This window comes from Gorilla gorilla, chromosome 13 (assembly GCF_029281585.2).
Source record: "Gorilla gorilla gorilla isolate KB3781 chromosome 13, NHGRI_mGorGor1-v2.1_pri, whole genome shotgun sequence".
NCBI lineage: Eukaryota > Metazoa > Chordata > Mammalia > Primates > Hominidae > Gorilla > Gorilla gorilla.
In genome coordinates this window covers 64,710,442-64,728,479 of record NC_073237.2, presented here as the reverse complement: position 1 = coordinate 64,728,479, position 18,038 = coordinate 64,710,442, and the positions used below count along the sequence as shown (strand labels likewise).

Below are 18,038 nucleotides of genomic sequence, written 5' to 3'. Positions count from 1 at the left end.
CCTCATATATATGGCTATTAATATATCCTTGCTCAGGTTTTCTTTTTAAATAAAAACATGTTTTTATTTATTTTTAAAGCTGAATTTGTTTTCACTTTTAACTACATATGGGAAAGTAAGGAGAGGAAATATAATTTTTTTTCAGGGTTTGTGGGGCTATAAACTGTAATCTAAACTTGACCCAAAACCAGGACCGAAGCACAACTTTTAGCTCTTTAAATCATATATACCTAGTATGATCCCCAAATCTTGCTCTCATACACACATACATGTACACACATATACATGTACAAAAATCTTTATCTTGTCATGAAAGTGAATGGCTAAGTGAATGTGGATTTGCATCACTTCTGAACTCCATTCTGTTTCTCTTTCACATCATATGTATTATATCCATTTCTACTTTATTCTCCAAGTTTTTGACTACTCACTCTAGGTCCCTTATGAACTAGAAAAGATATCCAATATGTATTTAGAACATTATTATTTTCATAATGTTTCTAAATCCTATTCATTGCTAATTCAAAATTAGTACAGAAAACTGGTTGTTTTTAAGACACTATTCACTTTTACAACTGTTGTTAAAGGAAAAACCTTAAACAAATTAAACTTAAGAGTTTAACTGAGCAAAGGACGATTCTTGAATCAGGCAGCCTTCAGAACCAGATAGGTTCAGAGCAACTTGGAGCTGCCACAACGTCAGATAACATTTATGAACAGAAAAAGAAAAGTGAAGTACAGAAAGCAGAAGTGAGGTCCAGAAACAGCTGGATTGGTTACAGCTCAGTTTTTGCCTTATTTGAACATATTTTGAAAAAGTGGCTGCCTGTAATTGGCTGAAACTCAGCCACTGTGATTGGCTGGGACTCAGCTACTTGTCACAAGAGTAGGTTACAGTCTGTTTACACATCCAGTTAGGTCATAGTTCACTATGTATGGAAAAACCTTTAGGCCAAACTTAAATTATGTAAGGAGGCAGCTTTAGGCTAAACTTCTTTTAACAGTGTGGAATAACAAATACATTTGGTGTTTGTCCTCAATTTCTGGCACAGAGCTCCTAAAACCTTTGGAACTTCCTGAATGATAGGAATCTTTGTTATTATTTCAGCCACAGCAGACTTTATGCTAGTGAGTGACTCTTGGTGGGCCCCAACATAGTTTCAGGTGGAGGGCTGGCTGCCAGAGGAACCAAACAGGTGGTTAGAGGGTTTGAATGTTCAGCCCCACCCCGTGACCTATAGGGAGGGGAGCAGGGCTGGAGACCAAATCCAACCACCAAGGGCCAATGATTTAATCAACCATAATTACCTAGTGAAAACTCCATAAGAACCCTTCAACAACAGGGTTTGAAGAGCTTCCAGGCTGGTGAACACATCAAGGTGCTGGAGGCTGTCTTACCCAGAGAGGGCATGGAAGCTCCACACTCCTTCTCCACACCTGGCCCTATGCATTTCTTCCATTTGGCTGGTTCTGGGTTCTAGCCTTTATAATAAACCAGTAATGCTAAGCGAAGCACTTTTCTGAGGTCAGTGAGTCATTCTAGTGAATTATTAAATCTGAAGGGGGATTGTAGAAAACCCTAAATTTGTAGTTGGCAAGGCAAAAATGTGGGTAGCCTGTGCACCCCATTTGCAGCTGGCATTCCTAGTAGGAGCAATCTTGTGAGACTGAGCCCTTAACTTGTGGGGTCTGGGCTAAATCCAGATAATGTCAGAACTGACTTGAATAGAATTGTTGCACCCAGTTGGTGTCAGGGAATCACAGAATTGATTGATCTGAGGAAAAAACCTCTCAATAACACTGTACTGAGGCTCCAGAGGTAGCCTTGGACTCAAGCACAAATAAAAAGAAATTCTCTTCTGGGCCTTCAACGTTAACATGGACAATGTGGATTTTGCTATAAGAAAGACTTAGTTTAAACCTCCAATCCAGAAACTACCTACTCCATGAATCTGAATTGCTCCCTGACTCAGTCTCCTTTCCTGCAAAAGCAGGATAATTCTGCCATGAGGCCACTGGAACGATGAATAAGATAAAGGATGTATTTAGAATGGAGCCTGCATGTTGTAGGGACCTTAAAAATGGCATTTATTTTATTCAAGACCTCAGTCATAGGAGGAAACCTGATGATAGCACCAACATTCATCCTGAGTACAGAATATTTCAGCTTCCTGTGTGATATAATTGGGCTGAGAGATTCCAAAGTAATTAATGGTCAATATTGCAATAATTTGGCAAAACTGCGTTGGGCATTTACCATGTACCAGGTGCACTGGGGATACAGGGAAATAATCTGACAAAGTCCCAGCCTCCTGGTGCTTCCATTCTACTGGGTGGAGACAGATAATAAAATAAAATAAATATATATATATGATGAGGATAAATGCCATGGAGAAAGCAAAGCAGGGTAGGGAAGTAAGAAGTACCTGCATGTGAGGGCTATTTTATATTAGGTGGCCAGGGACACCCTTACTGAGAAGTAAGGAGACAAGCTATGCAGATGTCAGAAGGAAAAGCATTTCAGGCAGAGGGAACAGCCATCGTAACTAACACGAGGCAGAGCATTCTCGTCATGTTCACCAAACAGCGGTTGGAGTGGAGAAAGAAGCAGGAAAAGAGATAGGAAATGAGGTCAGAGGGAGAAGGGGGCCGTTTCCAGTATGTCATTCAAGATCATAGTAAGGGTTTGGGCTCTTCTCTAAATGAGGTGGAGGGGAAGATTCTATCAGAGCTATGAGGTGGTCTAACATGTTTTGGGAACTGCCATTTACTGAGATGGAGAAGAATGAAAGAAGCAGCAGGCTGGAGTTTGTTTTGGAGGAGTGCACAGGAGGCTGGCGGGAAATCAGTGTTGCACATGTCAAGTTGGTGATGTCTATAAGACATTCAGGTGGAATCCAATAAGCAAAAGAAATAGAAGTCTAGAAGACAGAGATCGATGTGTGGAATGGTATTAAAAACAGGTGCTGCTCATTCTACAGTTTTAAAGAATTCAAGGTCCTGCTGCTGGCACTTCACAGTTCACCTAGCTCTTTGCTATTCAATGGGTGGCTCCTGGACCAGCAGCACAGTATTGCCTGGGAGCTTGTTAGAAATGCAAAATCTCTGGCCCTCCTCATACCTGAGTCAGAATCCACATTTTAACACATTCCCAAGGTGATTGGCCGGTAATTAGTTTGAGATGCACTTGTCTAATTAATATCATCTGGGAAATTTTTTAAAAACTACAGGTCCCACCTCAAAACAATTAAAGTAGAATCTCTAGGACTGGGGCCGAAGCATGGGTACTTTCACCAAGCTGCCTGAGTGGTTCTGATGTGCAGCCTGCCTGGGTTGAGAACCTCTGAGCTGACTCTTCTCATTTCTGTATGTTCCCTCTTTCCTTCCAGGTTTCATTGCTAGTTTTCTTAGAAAGCCATCTCCAAAGAGATGCGGTTCTAAGAGAGGATGCAGGCTGGCAGCTAGAGTAATCATGTCTCCTGGTTTATTGGGGACAATCTAAACATAATTACAGTTATTATCTTTCGCTCACAAAAGTACAGATCCCCAACTTTGGCTGGATCGACTTAATGATTTTTCAACCTTATGATGGTGTGAAAGTGATACACATTCAGTAGAAACCATACTGAGTCCCCATACACCGATTTTTTCACTTTCAGTACAGTATTCAATCCATTTCATGAGATATTCAACACTTTATTATAAAATGGGGTTTGTGTTAGATGATCTTCCCCAATCATAGGTTAATGTAAGTGTTCTGAGTTTGTTCAAGGTAGGCTAAGCTAAGCTGTGATGTTCCGCAGGCTAGGTGTATTCAATGCATTTTCAACTTATGATGGGTTTATTGGGGTGTAACCCTGTTGTAAATCTAGGAGCATCTGTATTCTGGTTTAGATGACAAATCATATGTTCTTGCTATGTAAAACAAAATGGCTCTATACTTTATTTCTGGATTACAAAGTCTTATTAAGAACAGGTAGAGCAAAATGACAGATGACCTTTGGTTTGACAGGTGAATAAATATGAGGGACCTGGTTCTTAGGTATTAGTTGTTAAAGCCTTCTAGGTACAGCTTATCAAAAATACATACTTAAAGCCGGATGTGGTGGTTCACACCTGTAATCTCAGCACTTTGGGAGGCCGAGGTGGGTGGATCACTTGAGGTCAGGAGTTTCAGATCAGCCTGGCCAACATGGTGAAACCCTGTCCTTATTAAAAATACAAAATCAGCCAGGGATGGTGGCGGTCACCTGTAATCCCCGCTACTCGTGGGGCTGAGGCAGGAGAATCCCTTGAATCCAAGAGGTGGAGGTTACAGTGAGCCGAGATCATGCCACTGCACTCCAACCTGGGCCACAGAGTGAGACTTCCTCTCAAAAAACAAACAAACAAACAAACAAATACTTAAATTCCTCAATTTTCAGGAAGACGGGAAAAATCAGGCCCCTCCCAAGGACTGGGGTGAGATCGGGTGTGACTGTATTCTGCCTTGAAAGTACTAAAGCCGAAGGTTGATTAGCCACAGGCTGATTATCAGCCTGTGATTTTCCTAGCCCTTAACAAAACTTCTTCCTTTTCCTTTTGGATCTTCTATTGTTCCTTAACTACTCCACCCACAGGCTGAAAGGGACAAGGGAAGAAGGTCAACGAGAAGCTAATTTAGCAGCCCTGCTAATAAATTGGATGGGAAAGAAAATGCAAACAATTGTACTGTTTCTGGTTACCTGTGATTTTAAACCCTTTTGGCTCATTCCTTTTTCCAAATGATTACCAGCTGGTTTGAGGGCTCATCGAAGGCCTACTGATTGCTGGTAAAATTAAAATAAACTTGTATTTTAAAAAACTAGGTAGTCTTCCAGCAACAAGCCTTTGGAAGCTTTCCTTCCTGATTTACCAAGGACACAGAGTGGGATCAGGGCAAGCACCTGCCCATCTCATCAGGGCCCTCCCCGGCCCGTCCTCTCCTTACCACCAATTCGTAGGCACATATGGATATAATTTTTAAAAAATATTTTTGATGTAGATAAGAAATAATTTGATATTAACTTAAAATAAATAGCATAATCACTGTTCTACAAAAGGATGCAAATGGAAAATCTACATGTGAGTATGGTCTAAATGCATATAGATTATATCACAAGTTTTCCTAATTGCATCATTAGGATTGTTATGAGTATGTCTGCAAGGCAATCAGTGTAAATGCTTAAAACATGCTCTGTTCACATGTGTTCAAAATGTCTGGAAAAGAAACTATCCATGGGCAAAGTAAAATAGCCAGATATTAATAAGCCAGTTGAAGGGAACTCTCTGTTCTCTTGCAAAATAATTTAAGTGTAGATGGCTATTGGGTTAGAGTGGGTAAAACATTAAAAACTACCTGTTGAATTGGAACAAGATCAGCAATGGAATCTCTGCAGATTAGAGAAGGTGGAAGGGGTTCTTTTGGTAGCTGAGAAAGCAACACAAGCAGGTCTTTCCAGTCAGGCCCTGATCAGGAATAACACTAGCAGCTTCAGGAGTACATCTTACTTTGATCTCTGTTCAACAGTTAATCAAAGGCTTTTTAGAAGGCAGAAGCAGGTGGTCCCGGAAAGCAACCTTGTAAGGAGCCCCCAAAATGCTCCCACTTAAAGGCTTAGGTAGAGTTCAATGGTAATTAAGACAGGTTGGCCTGCTGAGAGAATCTTCTTGCTTTCCCCTAGGTGGTTAGATTTCTTTTAAAATCTTACTCTATGTTATATCCTGACTCAAATGTATTATGCAATAGGGCTTAAGTTGGTGAGTCAATGATGTATGGTATTTTAACAAGGAGTTCTATTTTAATGTAAAACTTTTAGCTAGATCATGTGCTACATACTCGGGGGCCCATCGAGCCAGGTCTAGGAAAACTCTTGCTTCTGAGGAGAAGGGAGGGGAAATCAGAAATTCCAACAGCAACGTCAGTGAAGGGATTCGCCAACCCTTCAAAGTGGCAAATTCTTTCCACCAACAGGATGAGAAATGTGCAGTCATGGGGACCAAAACCAGCATGACTTATGTTTCCTTTACTCACATGACCTTCTAAGAGTAGGCTGATGGAGGCTTTCAGCTTCAAAGGAAGCCTCGGGAAAAGAAAAAAAAAAAAAAGCACTGCTTTTGTGAACTGCCTCAGGGAGAGACTCTTGTGTGTATAGGATTGTTGTGACACTTGTCTAATGGCCTGGTCTCAGTCCAGTGCGGAAGGTAAATAAAAATAAGCAAATACCACAGCCACTTGCCCTGTGCAAATAGGGAAAAGAATGTTGAGGAAAAAATAGCCCGGAGTCAGAGTGAGTCAGAGTTGGTGAGGCCAGGAATATCATTCCTCACCCTGTACGTAGCTCTGGACTTTTAGGCCCCTGCTTTAATCTCCCTCCCCAACATGAGATGTAGAATAGTGTTCTATTCGGAAAGACAGGGTAAGCCCCAAATTCTTGCATGATTTGGTACTATCTTGGGTGAAATGTACGCACTAACCAATTATTTTGGCAGAGTGTGGCCCATCCCCTGCATGGAAAGGCTATGATCCTGAGAGGAAGAGCCAAGGGCTTCATGCTGGCCACATGCTTTGCCCACTCATGCTCTTGGTAACCCTGAGAACAGCTCTCAGCCTCCTCCAGCCTCTCCTGTCCCATCTAGGATGATTTTACTCCAGACAGATCTTCTGGCTGTAGGGTCAGGTGTAAGGATCTGTAGCACCCATTATTGCCAAGTTCTTTGAGACTCTCCAAAGAAACAGACCATGAAAAAAACAAAACTAAACAAAACAAAAAAACCCCTAAACTACTGACAAAGAAAGAAAAGCCTGCCAGGTATCTTACTCCATCAGGGCAAATTATAGCTAGAAATTCTGAGCACCTCTAAAATGAGTAGCAGTGAGTATTTCTCTGTTTCTCTACTTTTCCACAAAGGAAGTATGGCAGGTAGAACCAATGTTTTCATCTCAAAAAATCGTCTTATCAAGGACCTTGCTTCAAAACCCAGACTGAAGACAGCAAGAAGACAGGAGCAGCCAGCTGTATAGCTAGAAGTACCCAGCATTAAAGTGGGTCATTTCTGGTATTAATTAATGTTGGCTGGAGCTTTAATGAATGTGGGAGTGGAGAGGCTTATGGTTGTGTTATTTATGATTTTTCTGAGTTCTTAATTAGCCTTATTGTTGAAAACATGAGGAGACTTTGCCAAACACAGTCTGGCTTAGCCTTGTCAATGTGCTTCCTTAACTTAAAAGGCCACCTATATCCTCTCCTCTCAGAGTGGACAATGTAGCAATCTCAGAGACAAAGCCCATCTGTATTGGCACCTCAAGATCATGGTCCAAATGTCTGGCGATTCAAAATTTACATAAGCGTAGTCAAGGCTCTGAGAGTTTCACCAGTTTGACTCTAACGCTAAATTTCCTTGTCTATAAAAGGTGCTTTTTCTTTACCCCAATTAACAAACCACTCAACAGTCAAGAGAGGACAGTTGTTTGGGAAATGCTGGTCTAAACGGATTACAAACAGATGCGAGAGAGCAATTTTTCTGTTTCAAACACTGTAATGAACGAATTAAACTTGCTTGGAGTTGCCCTGAGCTTGTCCTCCAGCTGAAATTATCATGTACCTTTCCAGGAGGTAAAATAGCCCCACTAAAGGCCCATGGAGCTCTCTAAATTTGCCAGGAGCTGCGAGACACACTGCTGGGAGCACAGCTGTTTCTGTACCTGTGGCTCCTGGTCATGGCCGCTGGGATCCCTCTCGTAGCTCTCTGCGTACAGTCTGAGGGTGGCCCGCACACCACTGGAGGAACTGAGCCGGAAGATGAGCCGTGATGCATCCGAGAAAATGATCCTTAGGCCCTGAGACCGAGAATATCCAGAATGGAGCAGTGAGCAAATGAATACACAAGTAATAATCATTAATACCTGCCATAGAAATCAGCATGTTTTTACACCTCAACACAATCAGAATCAAGACCATTTATATTGGCTCTGGATACAGGGCATGTAATGAATGTGATGAACCTACTTAGAGTTACCCATTTGCCTCTTTATTCTATTTCCCTTGCTTTGTGGTTAATGTGGGGAAAGAGGAGCAAAGCTGTGAACAGATACTCAAGTTCTCTTGGGCTGGTGATATGGGAATCAGAAAGAAGTGGAAGTCACAAGGATGAAATGATATTCAATAAATATTCCTAGGGCCAAAGTTTGTCCCTTGTAAATCTGTGGATTAAGTGAAAGTAGGCAATTTGTCTATTACAGTAAGACGGATTGCCCATATTAAGGTTACCCCAGCATGAGGTTAGGCTGCAGGTTCCTCTGCTGGCAAGGGAACGCTCCAGTGAAGTGCCCAGGGCTGGAGCCTCAGCTAGGCTCCAGGAGTAGCCAAGTACACTGCCATCCTCTTGGCTCTGTCTTTTCTTCTGTCAATCGAGAAAAATGACAAGTCTCAATTATTTTAGGAGGTTTATTTGCCAAAGTTAAGGACGCACACCTAGGAGACAGGTCTATGCCTTTCTCCAAAGATGATTTTGAAGGCTCCAAATTTAAAGGGGAAAGGGCAGGATATTGAGAAGTACACAATTTTCATGTAAGAGGTGGGTAGGGAAAAATAGTCATTCATGCCTTTGTCTGGCTCAGTGAATCTGCATTTTTTTTTAACGTAAGATGACACAGACAAATGAGGCAGAGGAAAATTGCAGGGAATCTGCATTTTATATAAGATAACAGACAAAACTGGGCCAGGGGAACAACCAGATATGCATTTGTGTCTGGTGGGCCAGGGGTGACTGCATCTATAAACTATCAATTTATATTGCCATGGTGAAATTTTAATAGAAACACCTTTAGAGTAAAGATCTAGCAGCTCACCGGGAATTCCCTTGTGGGCAAAATATGGGGGAGGCCTGTAGCTTTTCACCTTGTAGCCATCTTATTTAGGAACCAAAAGGGAGAGGCAGGTTTGCGTGACCCAGTTCCCAGCTTGAATTTTCCCTGTGGCTTAATGAGTTTGGGGGTCCCAAGATTGAATTTCCTTTCACACTTCTTACCTGACTTCTTCTTTGGCCTGACCACCAGAGTGGGGTGGGGCCAGAGCTGTGGCCACACCTACTAGTGCTGCCTAGGATTAATTCCTCATTGGCTCAGCACATCTCCATTCACTATGTAACTCTTCTCAGTAGAGGCAGGGATATTGTAAAATTATGACCATAAGATGATACTGTGACTTCTGTTGAAGGAAATGTGTTCTCCTAAGACAACTGATAAGGTAACTCTTGTAAATAAGCATATTGGCAGGAACCAGGGGAAGGAAGAGGAGGCAACAAAATAATATATCTGGTGATTTGTTATTTTGGAAAACTTCTATGTCTCCGGAGACACTGATATCAGGCATTCTCCCAAAGCAATTTATCCTTGAAATTTCTCTGGCCTCAAGTCCTGTTTAAGAATAAGCCATTAGTAAAAATATATATACCTGCTGCATATGTGACTGCAATTATTTACCCCCACCCCCATCTGGTGATATCTGCTGGGAGACACTATTGTTCCATCTGAGTGTCTTTCTGCTTTTTTCAAGTTGTGTAGGCTTTTTTGTTTCAATCCCCAAATAAATAGCTTTAGTTTCTTTTGGAGTGGTTCAGTGTCTGCCACAATTTGTATAACCAAAGGGAGCTATCTCCCCTAATGGCAACCAATCACTCTGTAATACTGGCTTTGCAGACAGGATGATATTATCCAGGATTTATTCATTGGGCAGACATTTTAGAGTGGCCCTTTTGGATTAGGCACTGTGCTAAATCCTGGGCATATGAATATAAAGACACAATAATTGTCCTCCTTAATCCTGGAGTAATTTTTTACAACAAACAGAAACTGTCTTCTTAACCACCTTATGCTGCTGGAGAAGTGAATAGTTACAAAATTCCAAATGGAGCAAGTGAAGCAATTACTGACTGTCTACAAATCACTGTATTTCAAATTACGTTCAAACCTACAATAAATCCCCAAAGGTCTCACAATTATATTGATATTCACAGCCTTGTTTTTACAAACTCTTTTGAAGCTGTTACGTATGTTTAAGCCTACATTCCCATTGTCACTACACATGGGGCGCGTGAGCACGTGACTCTGCTCAGAACTATGGCTTACCCATAAATTGGTTAAAGCAATATCTAAGGATGAGGTCCTAACCCACCTGTTGCAGCTTCCAAGTCACTTGGGATTACCTCTTCTGATGAGCCCCCAGACTCAACCCTTTAAAGTACCTCCCATTAAACAATTAACCTCTCAGATTCATTTTTGGCCAGTGAGGGGAAATTTAAGAATTCAGGTCATAACAAACTGTAAACATGTGTTATCTGCTCATAACTAAGCCTTTTAAAAATGAAATAATGTTATTGTTTTCCCCTGAGGTTAATTATAATGTCTTTGACTCTACTACATACTACATGCCTAGAAGATTGTTAGAACCTATGTCTGGTAGCCTGGAATATATTTCTCACTTGGAAAGATGATAAAGATGTGAATAGCATGCATCAGCCTACTGGAAATGGTCCAGCATCTTCCCTCTTTCCTAGGAAACTAACCATGAGATCTTAACTGAGAATCCATGTTGCTTTTCAAGACCATTCCAGGTGAGGAACATCATTAATTCTCCTTCTCCACATGGAATGTAAGAGTTTCTTTAGAGCCAGCCTAGTTCTGTGCTGCAACAATCCCAGCACCATGTCTGCTGGGGGCCCCTTTTATGTGTGAACAGCTGTATTGGATTGCTTTGGGATCTGCATGTTCTTTCAACGAACTTAATGAATTTGCAACCCAGACATGAGCCATGTTCTTTCCATCATGTGTTATCACCCAATAGCATTTAAACTATGAAGCCAAAGTTACCACTGACCAAGACTTGCAAAGTTTCCAATTGTTCCTGAATTTCAATGAAAGAATACCAATAATCGCATTTATTTTTTAGGTTATACTAGGGGTTGGCACTATGTAGCCTGTAGGTAAGAAGTTGACCTGCCACCTACTTTTATGAAACAAGTTGTATTGGGGCACAGTCGTGTCCATTCATTTATATCTTGTCTATGGCTGCTTTTGTGCTGCAGTGGCAGAGATGAATAGTTGTGGCAGAGACCATCTAGCCCCCAAGCTATAAAATATTTACTACCTAGCCCTTTACAGAAAATGTTTGCTGACCCCTGGTATAAGGCATTACATTATTCACAACATAGAATACTTGCCTTTTATCCCTACAGCATAAAATAGAAAATATAACCATTTGAATTATCAAAATCTCAGTAGAGAGAAATTATGTTTATGAAGATTGTTATAAGGATATAAAATCCCTCCATTCCCTGGTGTTCCAGCTTCTAGTCATAGGTTCATCTGAACCTGTATTTGGCTCAAATCAACTTACCTCTCACCACCTACTCCTAACATAAATGAATTGATTAAACTGCACTTTAGTTTTATGTTCTCACTTTTACTGCAGGATGCTACAAGCTATGTCTTATAAAATCCACTTTTGTAGTCACTAGTAGAAATATTGTTAGAGGCTGTATGAAGCTCTGCCTGAGACATTCCTTCAAGAGCCAAGTATTAGGAAAGCCTTTACTTCCCCAAGGAACTTGTATTCTTTTTCTTTCTGACAATAAGAACTTTGTAACTAACCACATTTCCCTTTTCGATATGGCTGCCAGGATACTTAATGCCAAATTTGAGGTTCAGCCCAAGTGGATCCTTATGACTTGCATGACTATAAATTTTTCTTCTTCTGTTCTTGACTCTACTCTTACTTATATATTCCCTAGTCTTGATTTATGTTTCTTATTTATATTCTAACAACTTCATTATGTGTGTTTTTGCCGCCACAAGTCTTGAAGAAACAAGGCTCAGTGAAAATGAATAAAACAAGTTTCCACTGCAGTGTTAACCTTAAAATTTTGGACTTGCTGAGTTATGACTTTGGGTTCTTCATTAGCTAACAAGCTCTGGGAGGACAGAGCCTTATATACCTCATTCATCATCATTTTATCCACATAGCCGAGGACAATGCCTGGCACACCGTAGACCTTCCATAAACACTTGTTGAATGAATGTCACTGCATGTTCGACAACTAAAGTGAGCACCACTGCAGTCCCCCTGAGGCAGTCTCAGAGAGCCTGCCTTCGCATTTAGCAAGGATCCACAGGCTACATGAAAACACATGCACGTTCTTCATGGTGAACTAGAGCTGATGTATCTACCTTGAAGAGTGGTTGCAAAAGATAAACTAATAAATAGAAAGTGCCTGGCATACCATCATCATGGCAGGGCTTGACTGTTTATTCCTCCACCGTTTCTCAAGATGTCTTAAGACAAGGGCCAGTTTTGGCTAAAAACAATGGAGTTGAACCATGGTAGGTTCTTGTCCCCAGATGTATGACCTTAGGCAAACCATTAGCTCATTAATTGCAAAATGCTACATATTGGAATCAGTGGGAGGTCTTTAAAAAATGGTGGTGCCTGGCTTTCACCCCAAACATTGTGATTTAATTCTTTTGGGGTGTTACTTGGGAATTAGGATTTTAAAAGCTCTTTGGGTGATTCTAATGTGCAGTAACTAATTGCAATAACCTCTTTTTTCTGGGTCACTTGCCTCATCTATCAAGTGACTGGACTGTGCTACATGTCCGTTATAAGGAAGGTCCCTTTAGGATTCAAGGTTTCATACACAGGCTCTCACTGGGCTGGGATCGTAGGAGGGCTGTTAACACAGTGAGGCTAATAAAACAACTTCATGCTACTGAGTCCTGAAAGCTTCCCCCTGGGGCCTTGTCAGCAGCAGAACCACCTCTTGAACCATCTGACATTATTTTTTTTTTTTTTAGCACAATCTTCGAAGGAATTCCTGGAGCAACTGTGAAAGAATTCATGATATCTCCCTAGCCACAGCAGCTAGAGTAGCCGGAATATCCAGGATGACACATAGCCACACACTCAAAAAAGGGAAAAATATGCTCTCCTTTATTAGAAGACAATGTTAATGATGTGGTGGGGAGGATGGTGGGTATCAAAAGAGCACTTCAGTTCCAGCTTAGTGTTTTCCTTACTTTTCAGTGCCTGTGGTTGTGAGCTTTAATGATGACAGTCGAGTTCTGCTCACCTTAGCTTTGTCCCAGTGAAGAATGATTGATAAAGGATTTCATATCCCTTGTCCATATGCAGCTATCTCCACACAAAAATCCTTCAGTGTGCTTCCGGTTATCACTGTAGCATCTCTTTTTCTCCCTGGATTTGCCCCCTCTTTGATTTACTGTTTATGAAGAGTCAGTTTGGAAATGATACAAGAATAGCAACTGGATAAACTCAGGCTAGAATGCTGGCTTGGTCACTTTTTTAGCTGGTGGTCTTGAGTCACTTAAGCTCTCTAAGCCTTAGTTTCCTAAAAAGCAGTTGAAAAAGAATACAGCCTAGCTTATTGGGTTGTTGTGAGTGTCAGATCTTAACATCCTGAAAGAAGGATCTTAGAGTCATTCTTGCCAATCTCTCTTTTTATTGAAAAGAAAGAAGTTAAAACACTTGCTCAAGGTAATGTATTTAGTAAATGGAGGAGCTTCATTTACTTCCATTTAGGTCTTCTGACTCTAGGCTTACAATGTGAGGTTGAACCATATGCAACTACTGATATTCATACATTGCTTCTCATGCGAAATATCTGAACAATATCTTATGTTTTGTATTTTTCCCAAAGCTGACGCAGAGCCTTATGTAGAGTAGGTATCTGATAAATGTTTGATAAATAAATGTTAGGGTTTTTACTATTTTTTTAATTCTAAAAATAAACCCTTGTGTAAATCAATACAGGGAAATCTGTAAGTTGCTAAATACACACAGAGCTGCCAGATATTAGTTTGGAGACTGTAGGACATGTTGCAGCCAGGCAGGGAAGGGTGAACTGTACATTACCAACAGTTATTTGGCAGCATCGGACCTAGTCAAATACTGACTTGGGATGAATTCCAGGGGAAAACAGCATATGGCCCTGCAATCTGGTACAGTGTCGCATATATAGTCAGTTGGCCACAGCAGGCATGTGAACCTGGAGACAGGACAGCCTTGGAAGAGAGAGACTCAGCGAGCCTAACTCAGATCTTATCTCCCACAGGAAATCACAACGATTTATCTGGAAAGCGTCAAGGTGAAGATAGTGCTTTGTAACATCTGAACCATATTTTGTAGAAGTGGGCATGCAGCCTAGAAAGCAGGAGATTTGGATTGAACAGACGTATCTTTCCACACACACTAAAAAAACCCACCTAGAATTACCCATTTTTCTTTGTTTAATAATTCATAGAATTAGCTGTGAGCATGAGTTCAAAAGTGGTTGAGCAAGGCAGCAGTTACTCCATATGGTGCTTTTGTGTGAGTTAAAAACAGGTGCCCCCCTCTACCCCCAGCATGGATAAATTGCAGAAAACCATCCTTCCTTTGGCTGGCTTGGACTTCAGCTTCTCCTTCCCCATTAGGCTGGGTACCATTGTGCAGTGTGCTGACTGCACAGCCATACTCAGCTGCCCTGCTCTTGGGAGCAGTTCTCACCCAGCCTCTTTTAAAAACCAACCAGCCTTCTTGGGGGCTAACAATTGCAAAGAACTATCTGGGGAAATCAAGTGACTCCTTACACGCTCTTTTAAAGCACTCACCTAGAAAAGCCATGCTAGGTGATGAGAGGGCTGCTGGAGGGCGAAGACTTGAAAGCTATTCCTTATCCAAATTCCAACTCTCAAAACTGGAACAACGGAACAAAATCATGCACGTTCTATTTCCCCATTTCTTTGGCCAGTGACTGCTGATCCCTGTTCACACAATATCCACCCCAGCTCTGGGATATTTTGGATTCAGGTACACTTTACCCAGACAACAGCATAGCTTCCTCCCTTAGTTCCTGTGATCGTTTGCAGCTTTTCTCTTTGATATTTATATTTCCTGGTGAAGCTCACCCACCCGACAACACAGAGACATTAGTATTCCAATAGAAAGTAACTGTGTTGCCATTCGATAATGCTTACACGCTTGCTACACATTTTAGGACAATTTTACTACTGACACTTTAGACAATAGTTCTAAAGCAATCAACTTATGCCAGGAGAAGGTAATTCTTTATAACAAAACTCCAGTTAACCAGAAACAGGGAGATGAGAACTTCCCGACTAACCAGAAACAGGGTCTCCCTCATTCTATTTTCTTTCTCGCTTTTTTTAAAATTTGAGATGAGGTCTCGCTGTGTTGCCCAGGGTGATCTTGGACTCCTGGACTCAAGCAATCCTCCTGTCTCAGCCTCCCAAGCAGCTGGGACTACAGGCATAAGCCATTGCACCCAGCTTCCCATTTTATTTTCAAATCAGCTGACAGGTCATTATAAAGTACTGAATATGCGTTTGGCCTTCAGAGGACAAATAGGAAAATCACAGGAAAAGTGGCTAGTAGAAATTGTTTTTTTAAACCTATGGTTTTCAAAATGTCCTAGCACAAGCCATAGTGCAATACAGAGCCCGACTGTCTTTATTTTCCCCAACTACAGTGTTGTAGAGTGAGCACTGAAGTTGAGAATCCTAATCACAGTTATTGTAGCATCCCATTGAGAATGCCTATAGGAAACCTTAGCTCTTTATCTGGAGAGCTAAACAACCGTATAACAACCACATTGGACTGAAGAAAAGCAAAGAGTCTGATAAAATGGTTTCACCTGGGCTGCCTTCTACCCATTCTTCAGGGTACGACTTAGATATCACCTCTCTATGAAGAACTTTCTAGAGCCCTAGTCTAGTTTCCCCCGCTATGCACACCAAATAAGTTCTTCCTCTGTAATACCGTTCAACAAACTCTACAGTAATTAAAGTTTAATATCAATTTATCTTCCCTGCTAGATTTTAAGCAGCAGACAGGAATCTCAACTGTCCTGAATACTGTTGTATCCTCGGTGCCAATGAGCTGACTGGCGTCTAGTAGGTGTTTGGTAAATACTCACTGAATAGATGAAGATGTAAATGAATCAGCCTCTAACAACCTTCACCATATTAGACTAAGTTAGGAAAGGAATATATGTTTATTGCAGAGATTCTTTTCAACATCACAATTTTCAAAGAAAAAGGTTTTTTTTAAACCCACATCGAATCACAATAAACTAAATGTGATAATAGCCCATTCACTTAAACATTTCTGTGACTCAGTGTAGAAGTGCTATTTGTGGGTATGCTAACTTTCAGATTTAACTAAATTCTATAGGTGGGTTAATCAGTGTGACTAAAATGATTTTTGAGGCTCTACTTCCAGATGCGCAAACCACACTCCAGCAAATGGCACTCCAGCAAAAGGGACAATGACAAATTGTTACAATTATAGTCTCTCAATTAGTTCATTGATTAGAATGTGATCAAAGTTGAAGTTGAGGTCAGGCGCAGTGGCTCACGCCTGTAATCCCAGCACTTTGGGAGCCCGAGGCAGGCAGATCACCTGAGGTCAGGAGTTTGAGACTAGCCTGACCAACATGGTGAAACCCTGTCTTTACTAAAAATACAAAAATTAGCCGGGTATGGTGGCGCATGCCTGTAATCCCAGCTACTCGGGGGGCTGAGGCAGGAGAATCTCTTGAACCCAGGAGGTGGAGGTTGCAGTGTTGCAGTGAGCCAAGATCATGCCACTGCACTCCAGCCTGGTGACAGAGCGAGACTCCGTCTCAAAAAACAAAAAACAAAACAACAACAAAAAACAAAAACAAAAAGTTGAAGCTGAAATTTGACTAGCTAACTCTGAAGAGAGAAGAACTCAATCTTAAAGCTTCAGATTCTCCAGTTGATATGATTCAGTTGCTTTTATACCGTGCTGGGGACAACACCTTAGTGAGCTGCTTCATATTTGCTGACCAGGGGTTTGTTGCATCAAGGTACATATTAAAACACCACATGCTGGAAATAAAATGTGACTTTGAGATTGCCAATTTACTATTTCTAAATATTGAAATTAAAAAGAGCAGACACTTTCTTGCAAATTAAAATAAAAACTCTAAAAGAAAACTGACTTCAAAATCAGTTCTTCAAAGTGTGCTTTTTCTCTGAACTAAATTCAAACGGTTCTTTTTTTCCAGGTTAAGGACAACATCAAAATGTCTCCACATAGCCTGCTTAACTTGAAGAGGTATTAATCAGCTCAGAGTTAGCCTGACATAATCAAATTGGATTTGGTTTTCCACATCACCTAACTGGTATGCATTTATTTACATCAGCTTTTTAACCATCAGCTGAACTGTTACTTGCAAATGACTTCAGCACTGGAAGAGTTTCATGATTTTTGAGCTTGTTAGAAACACACGAGTTGGTTTGGGAGGCCGAGGTGGGCGGATCACTTGAGGTCAGGAGTTTGAGATCAGACTGGCCAACATGGTGAAACCCTGTCTCTACTAAAGATATAAAAAAATTAGCTGGGCGTGGTGGTGCACGCCTGTAGCCCCAGCTACTCAGGAGGCTGAGGCACAAGAATCGCTTGAACCCGGGAGCAGAGGTCGCAGTGAGCCAAGATCACACCACTGCACTCCAGCCTGGGCGACAGAGCCAGACTCTGTCTAAAAAAAAAAAAAAAAAGAAAAGAAAAAGAAAAAAGAAAACAACAACAACAACATGGGATTAGGATGAGTCATAAAAAGAGACTCGGTTGCTTAAATTTTGCTCCTGAACTGTCAAGGTTTCTCATTTCAAATCCAGTTTTCAAAATATAGGTCATGGTTCTGGACTGATACCCACCATAGTGGAAATATGCTGTCTCTCAGTGTGGAGCCATTTCTGTCACACTGTCCTTCACTCACAATACCAGGATTGGAGTATTCCTTCTATCAGAGCTGGGGGAGGCTCACAACTGAGGCACTGAGTGGAGATTCCAGGACTTAGGCCACATGTTAGAGATGGAGAAAAGATCATAGTAAGAGACAATCTTGATAATATTCTTTAGGGTATCGATGGTGAAGGGAAGAAAGAGCTCACCTAGCATGATGGATGGAAACCCTCG

General features: G+C 41.2%; 1 protein-coding gene across 1 annotated transcript in view; it reads right to left on the bottom strand.

Annotated features, from left to right (window-relative positions):
- The window catches only part of PGM5 (phosphoglucomutase 5), a 179,386-nt gene that overhangs the window by 23,849 nt on the left and 137,499 nt on the right, over positions 1-18,038 (bottom strand). Inside the window, exon 10 of the mRNA XM_055350738.2 lies at positions 7,724-7,858. Within this exon, the coding sequence (XP_055206713.1) occupies positions 7,724-7,858 (135 nt within the window). The remainder of the gene's footprint in view (positions 1-7,723; positions 7,859-18,038) is intronic.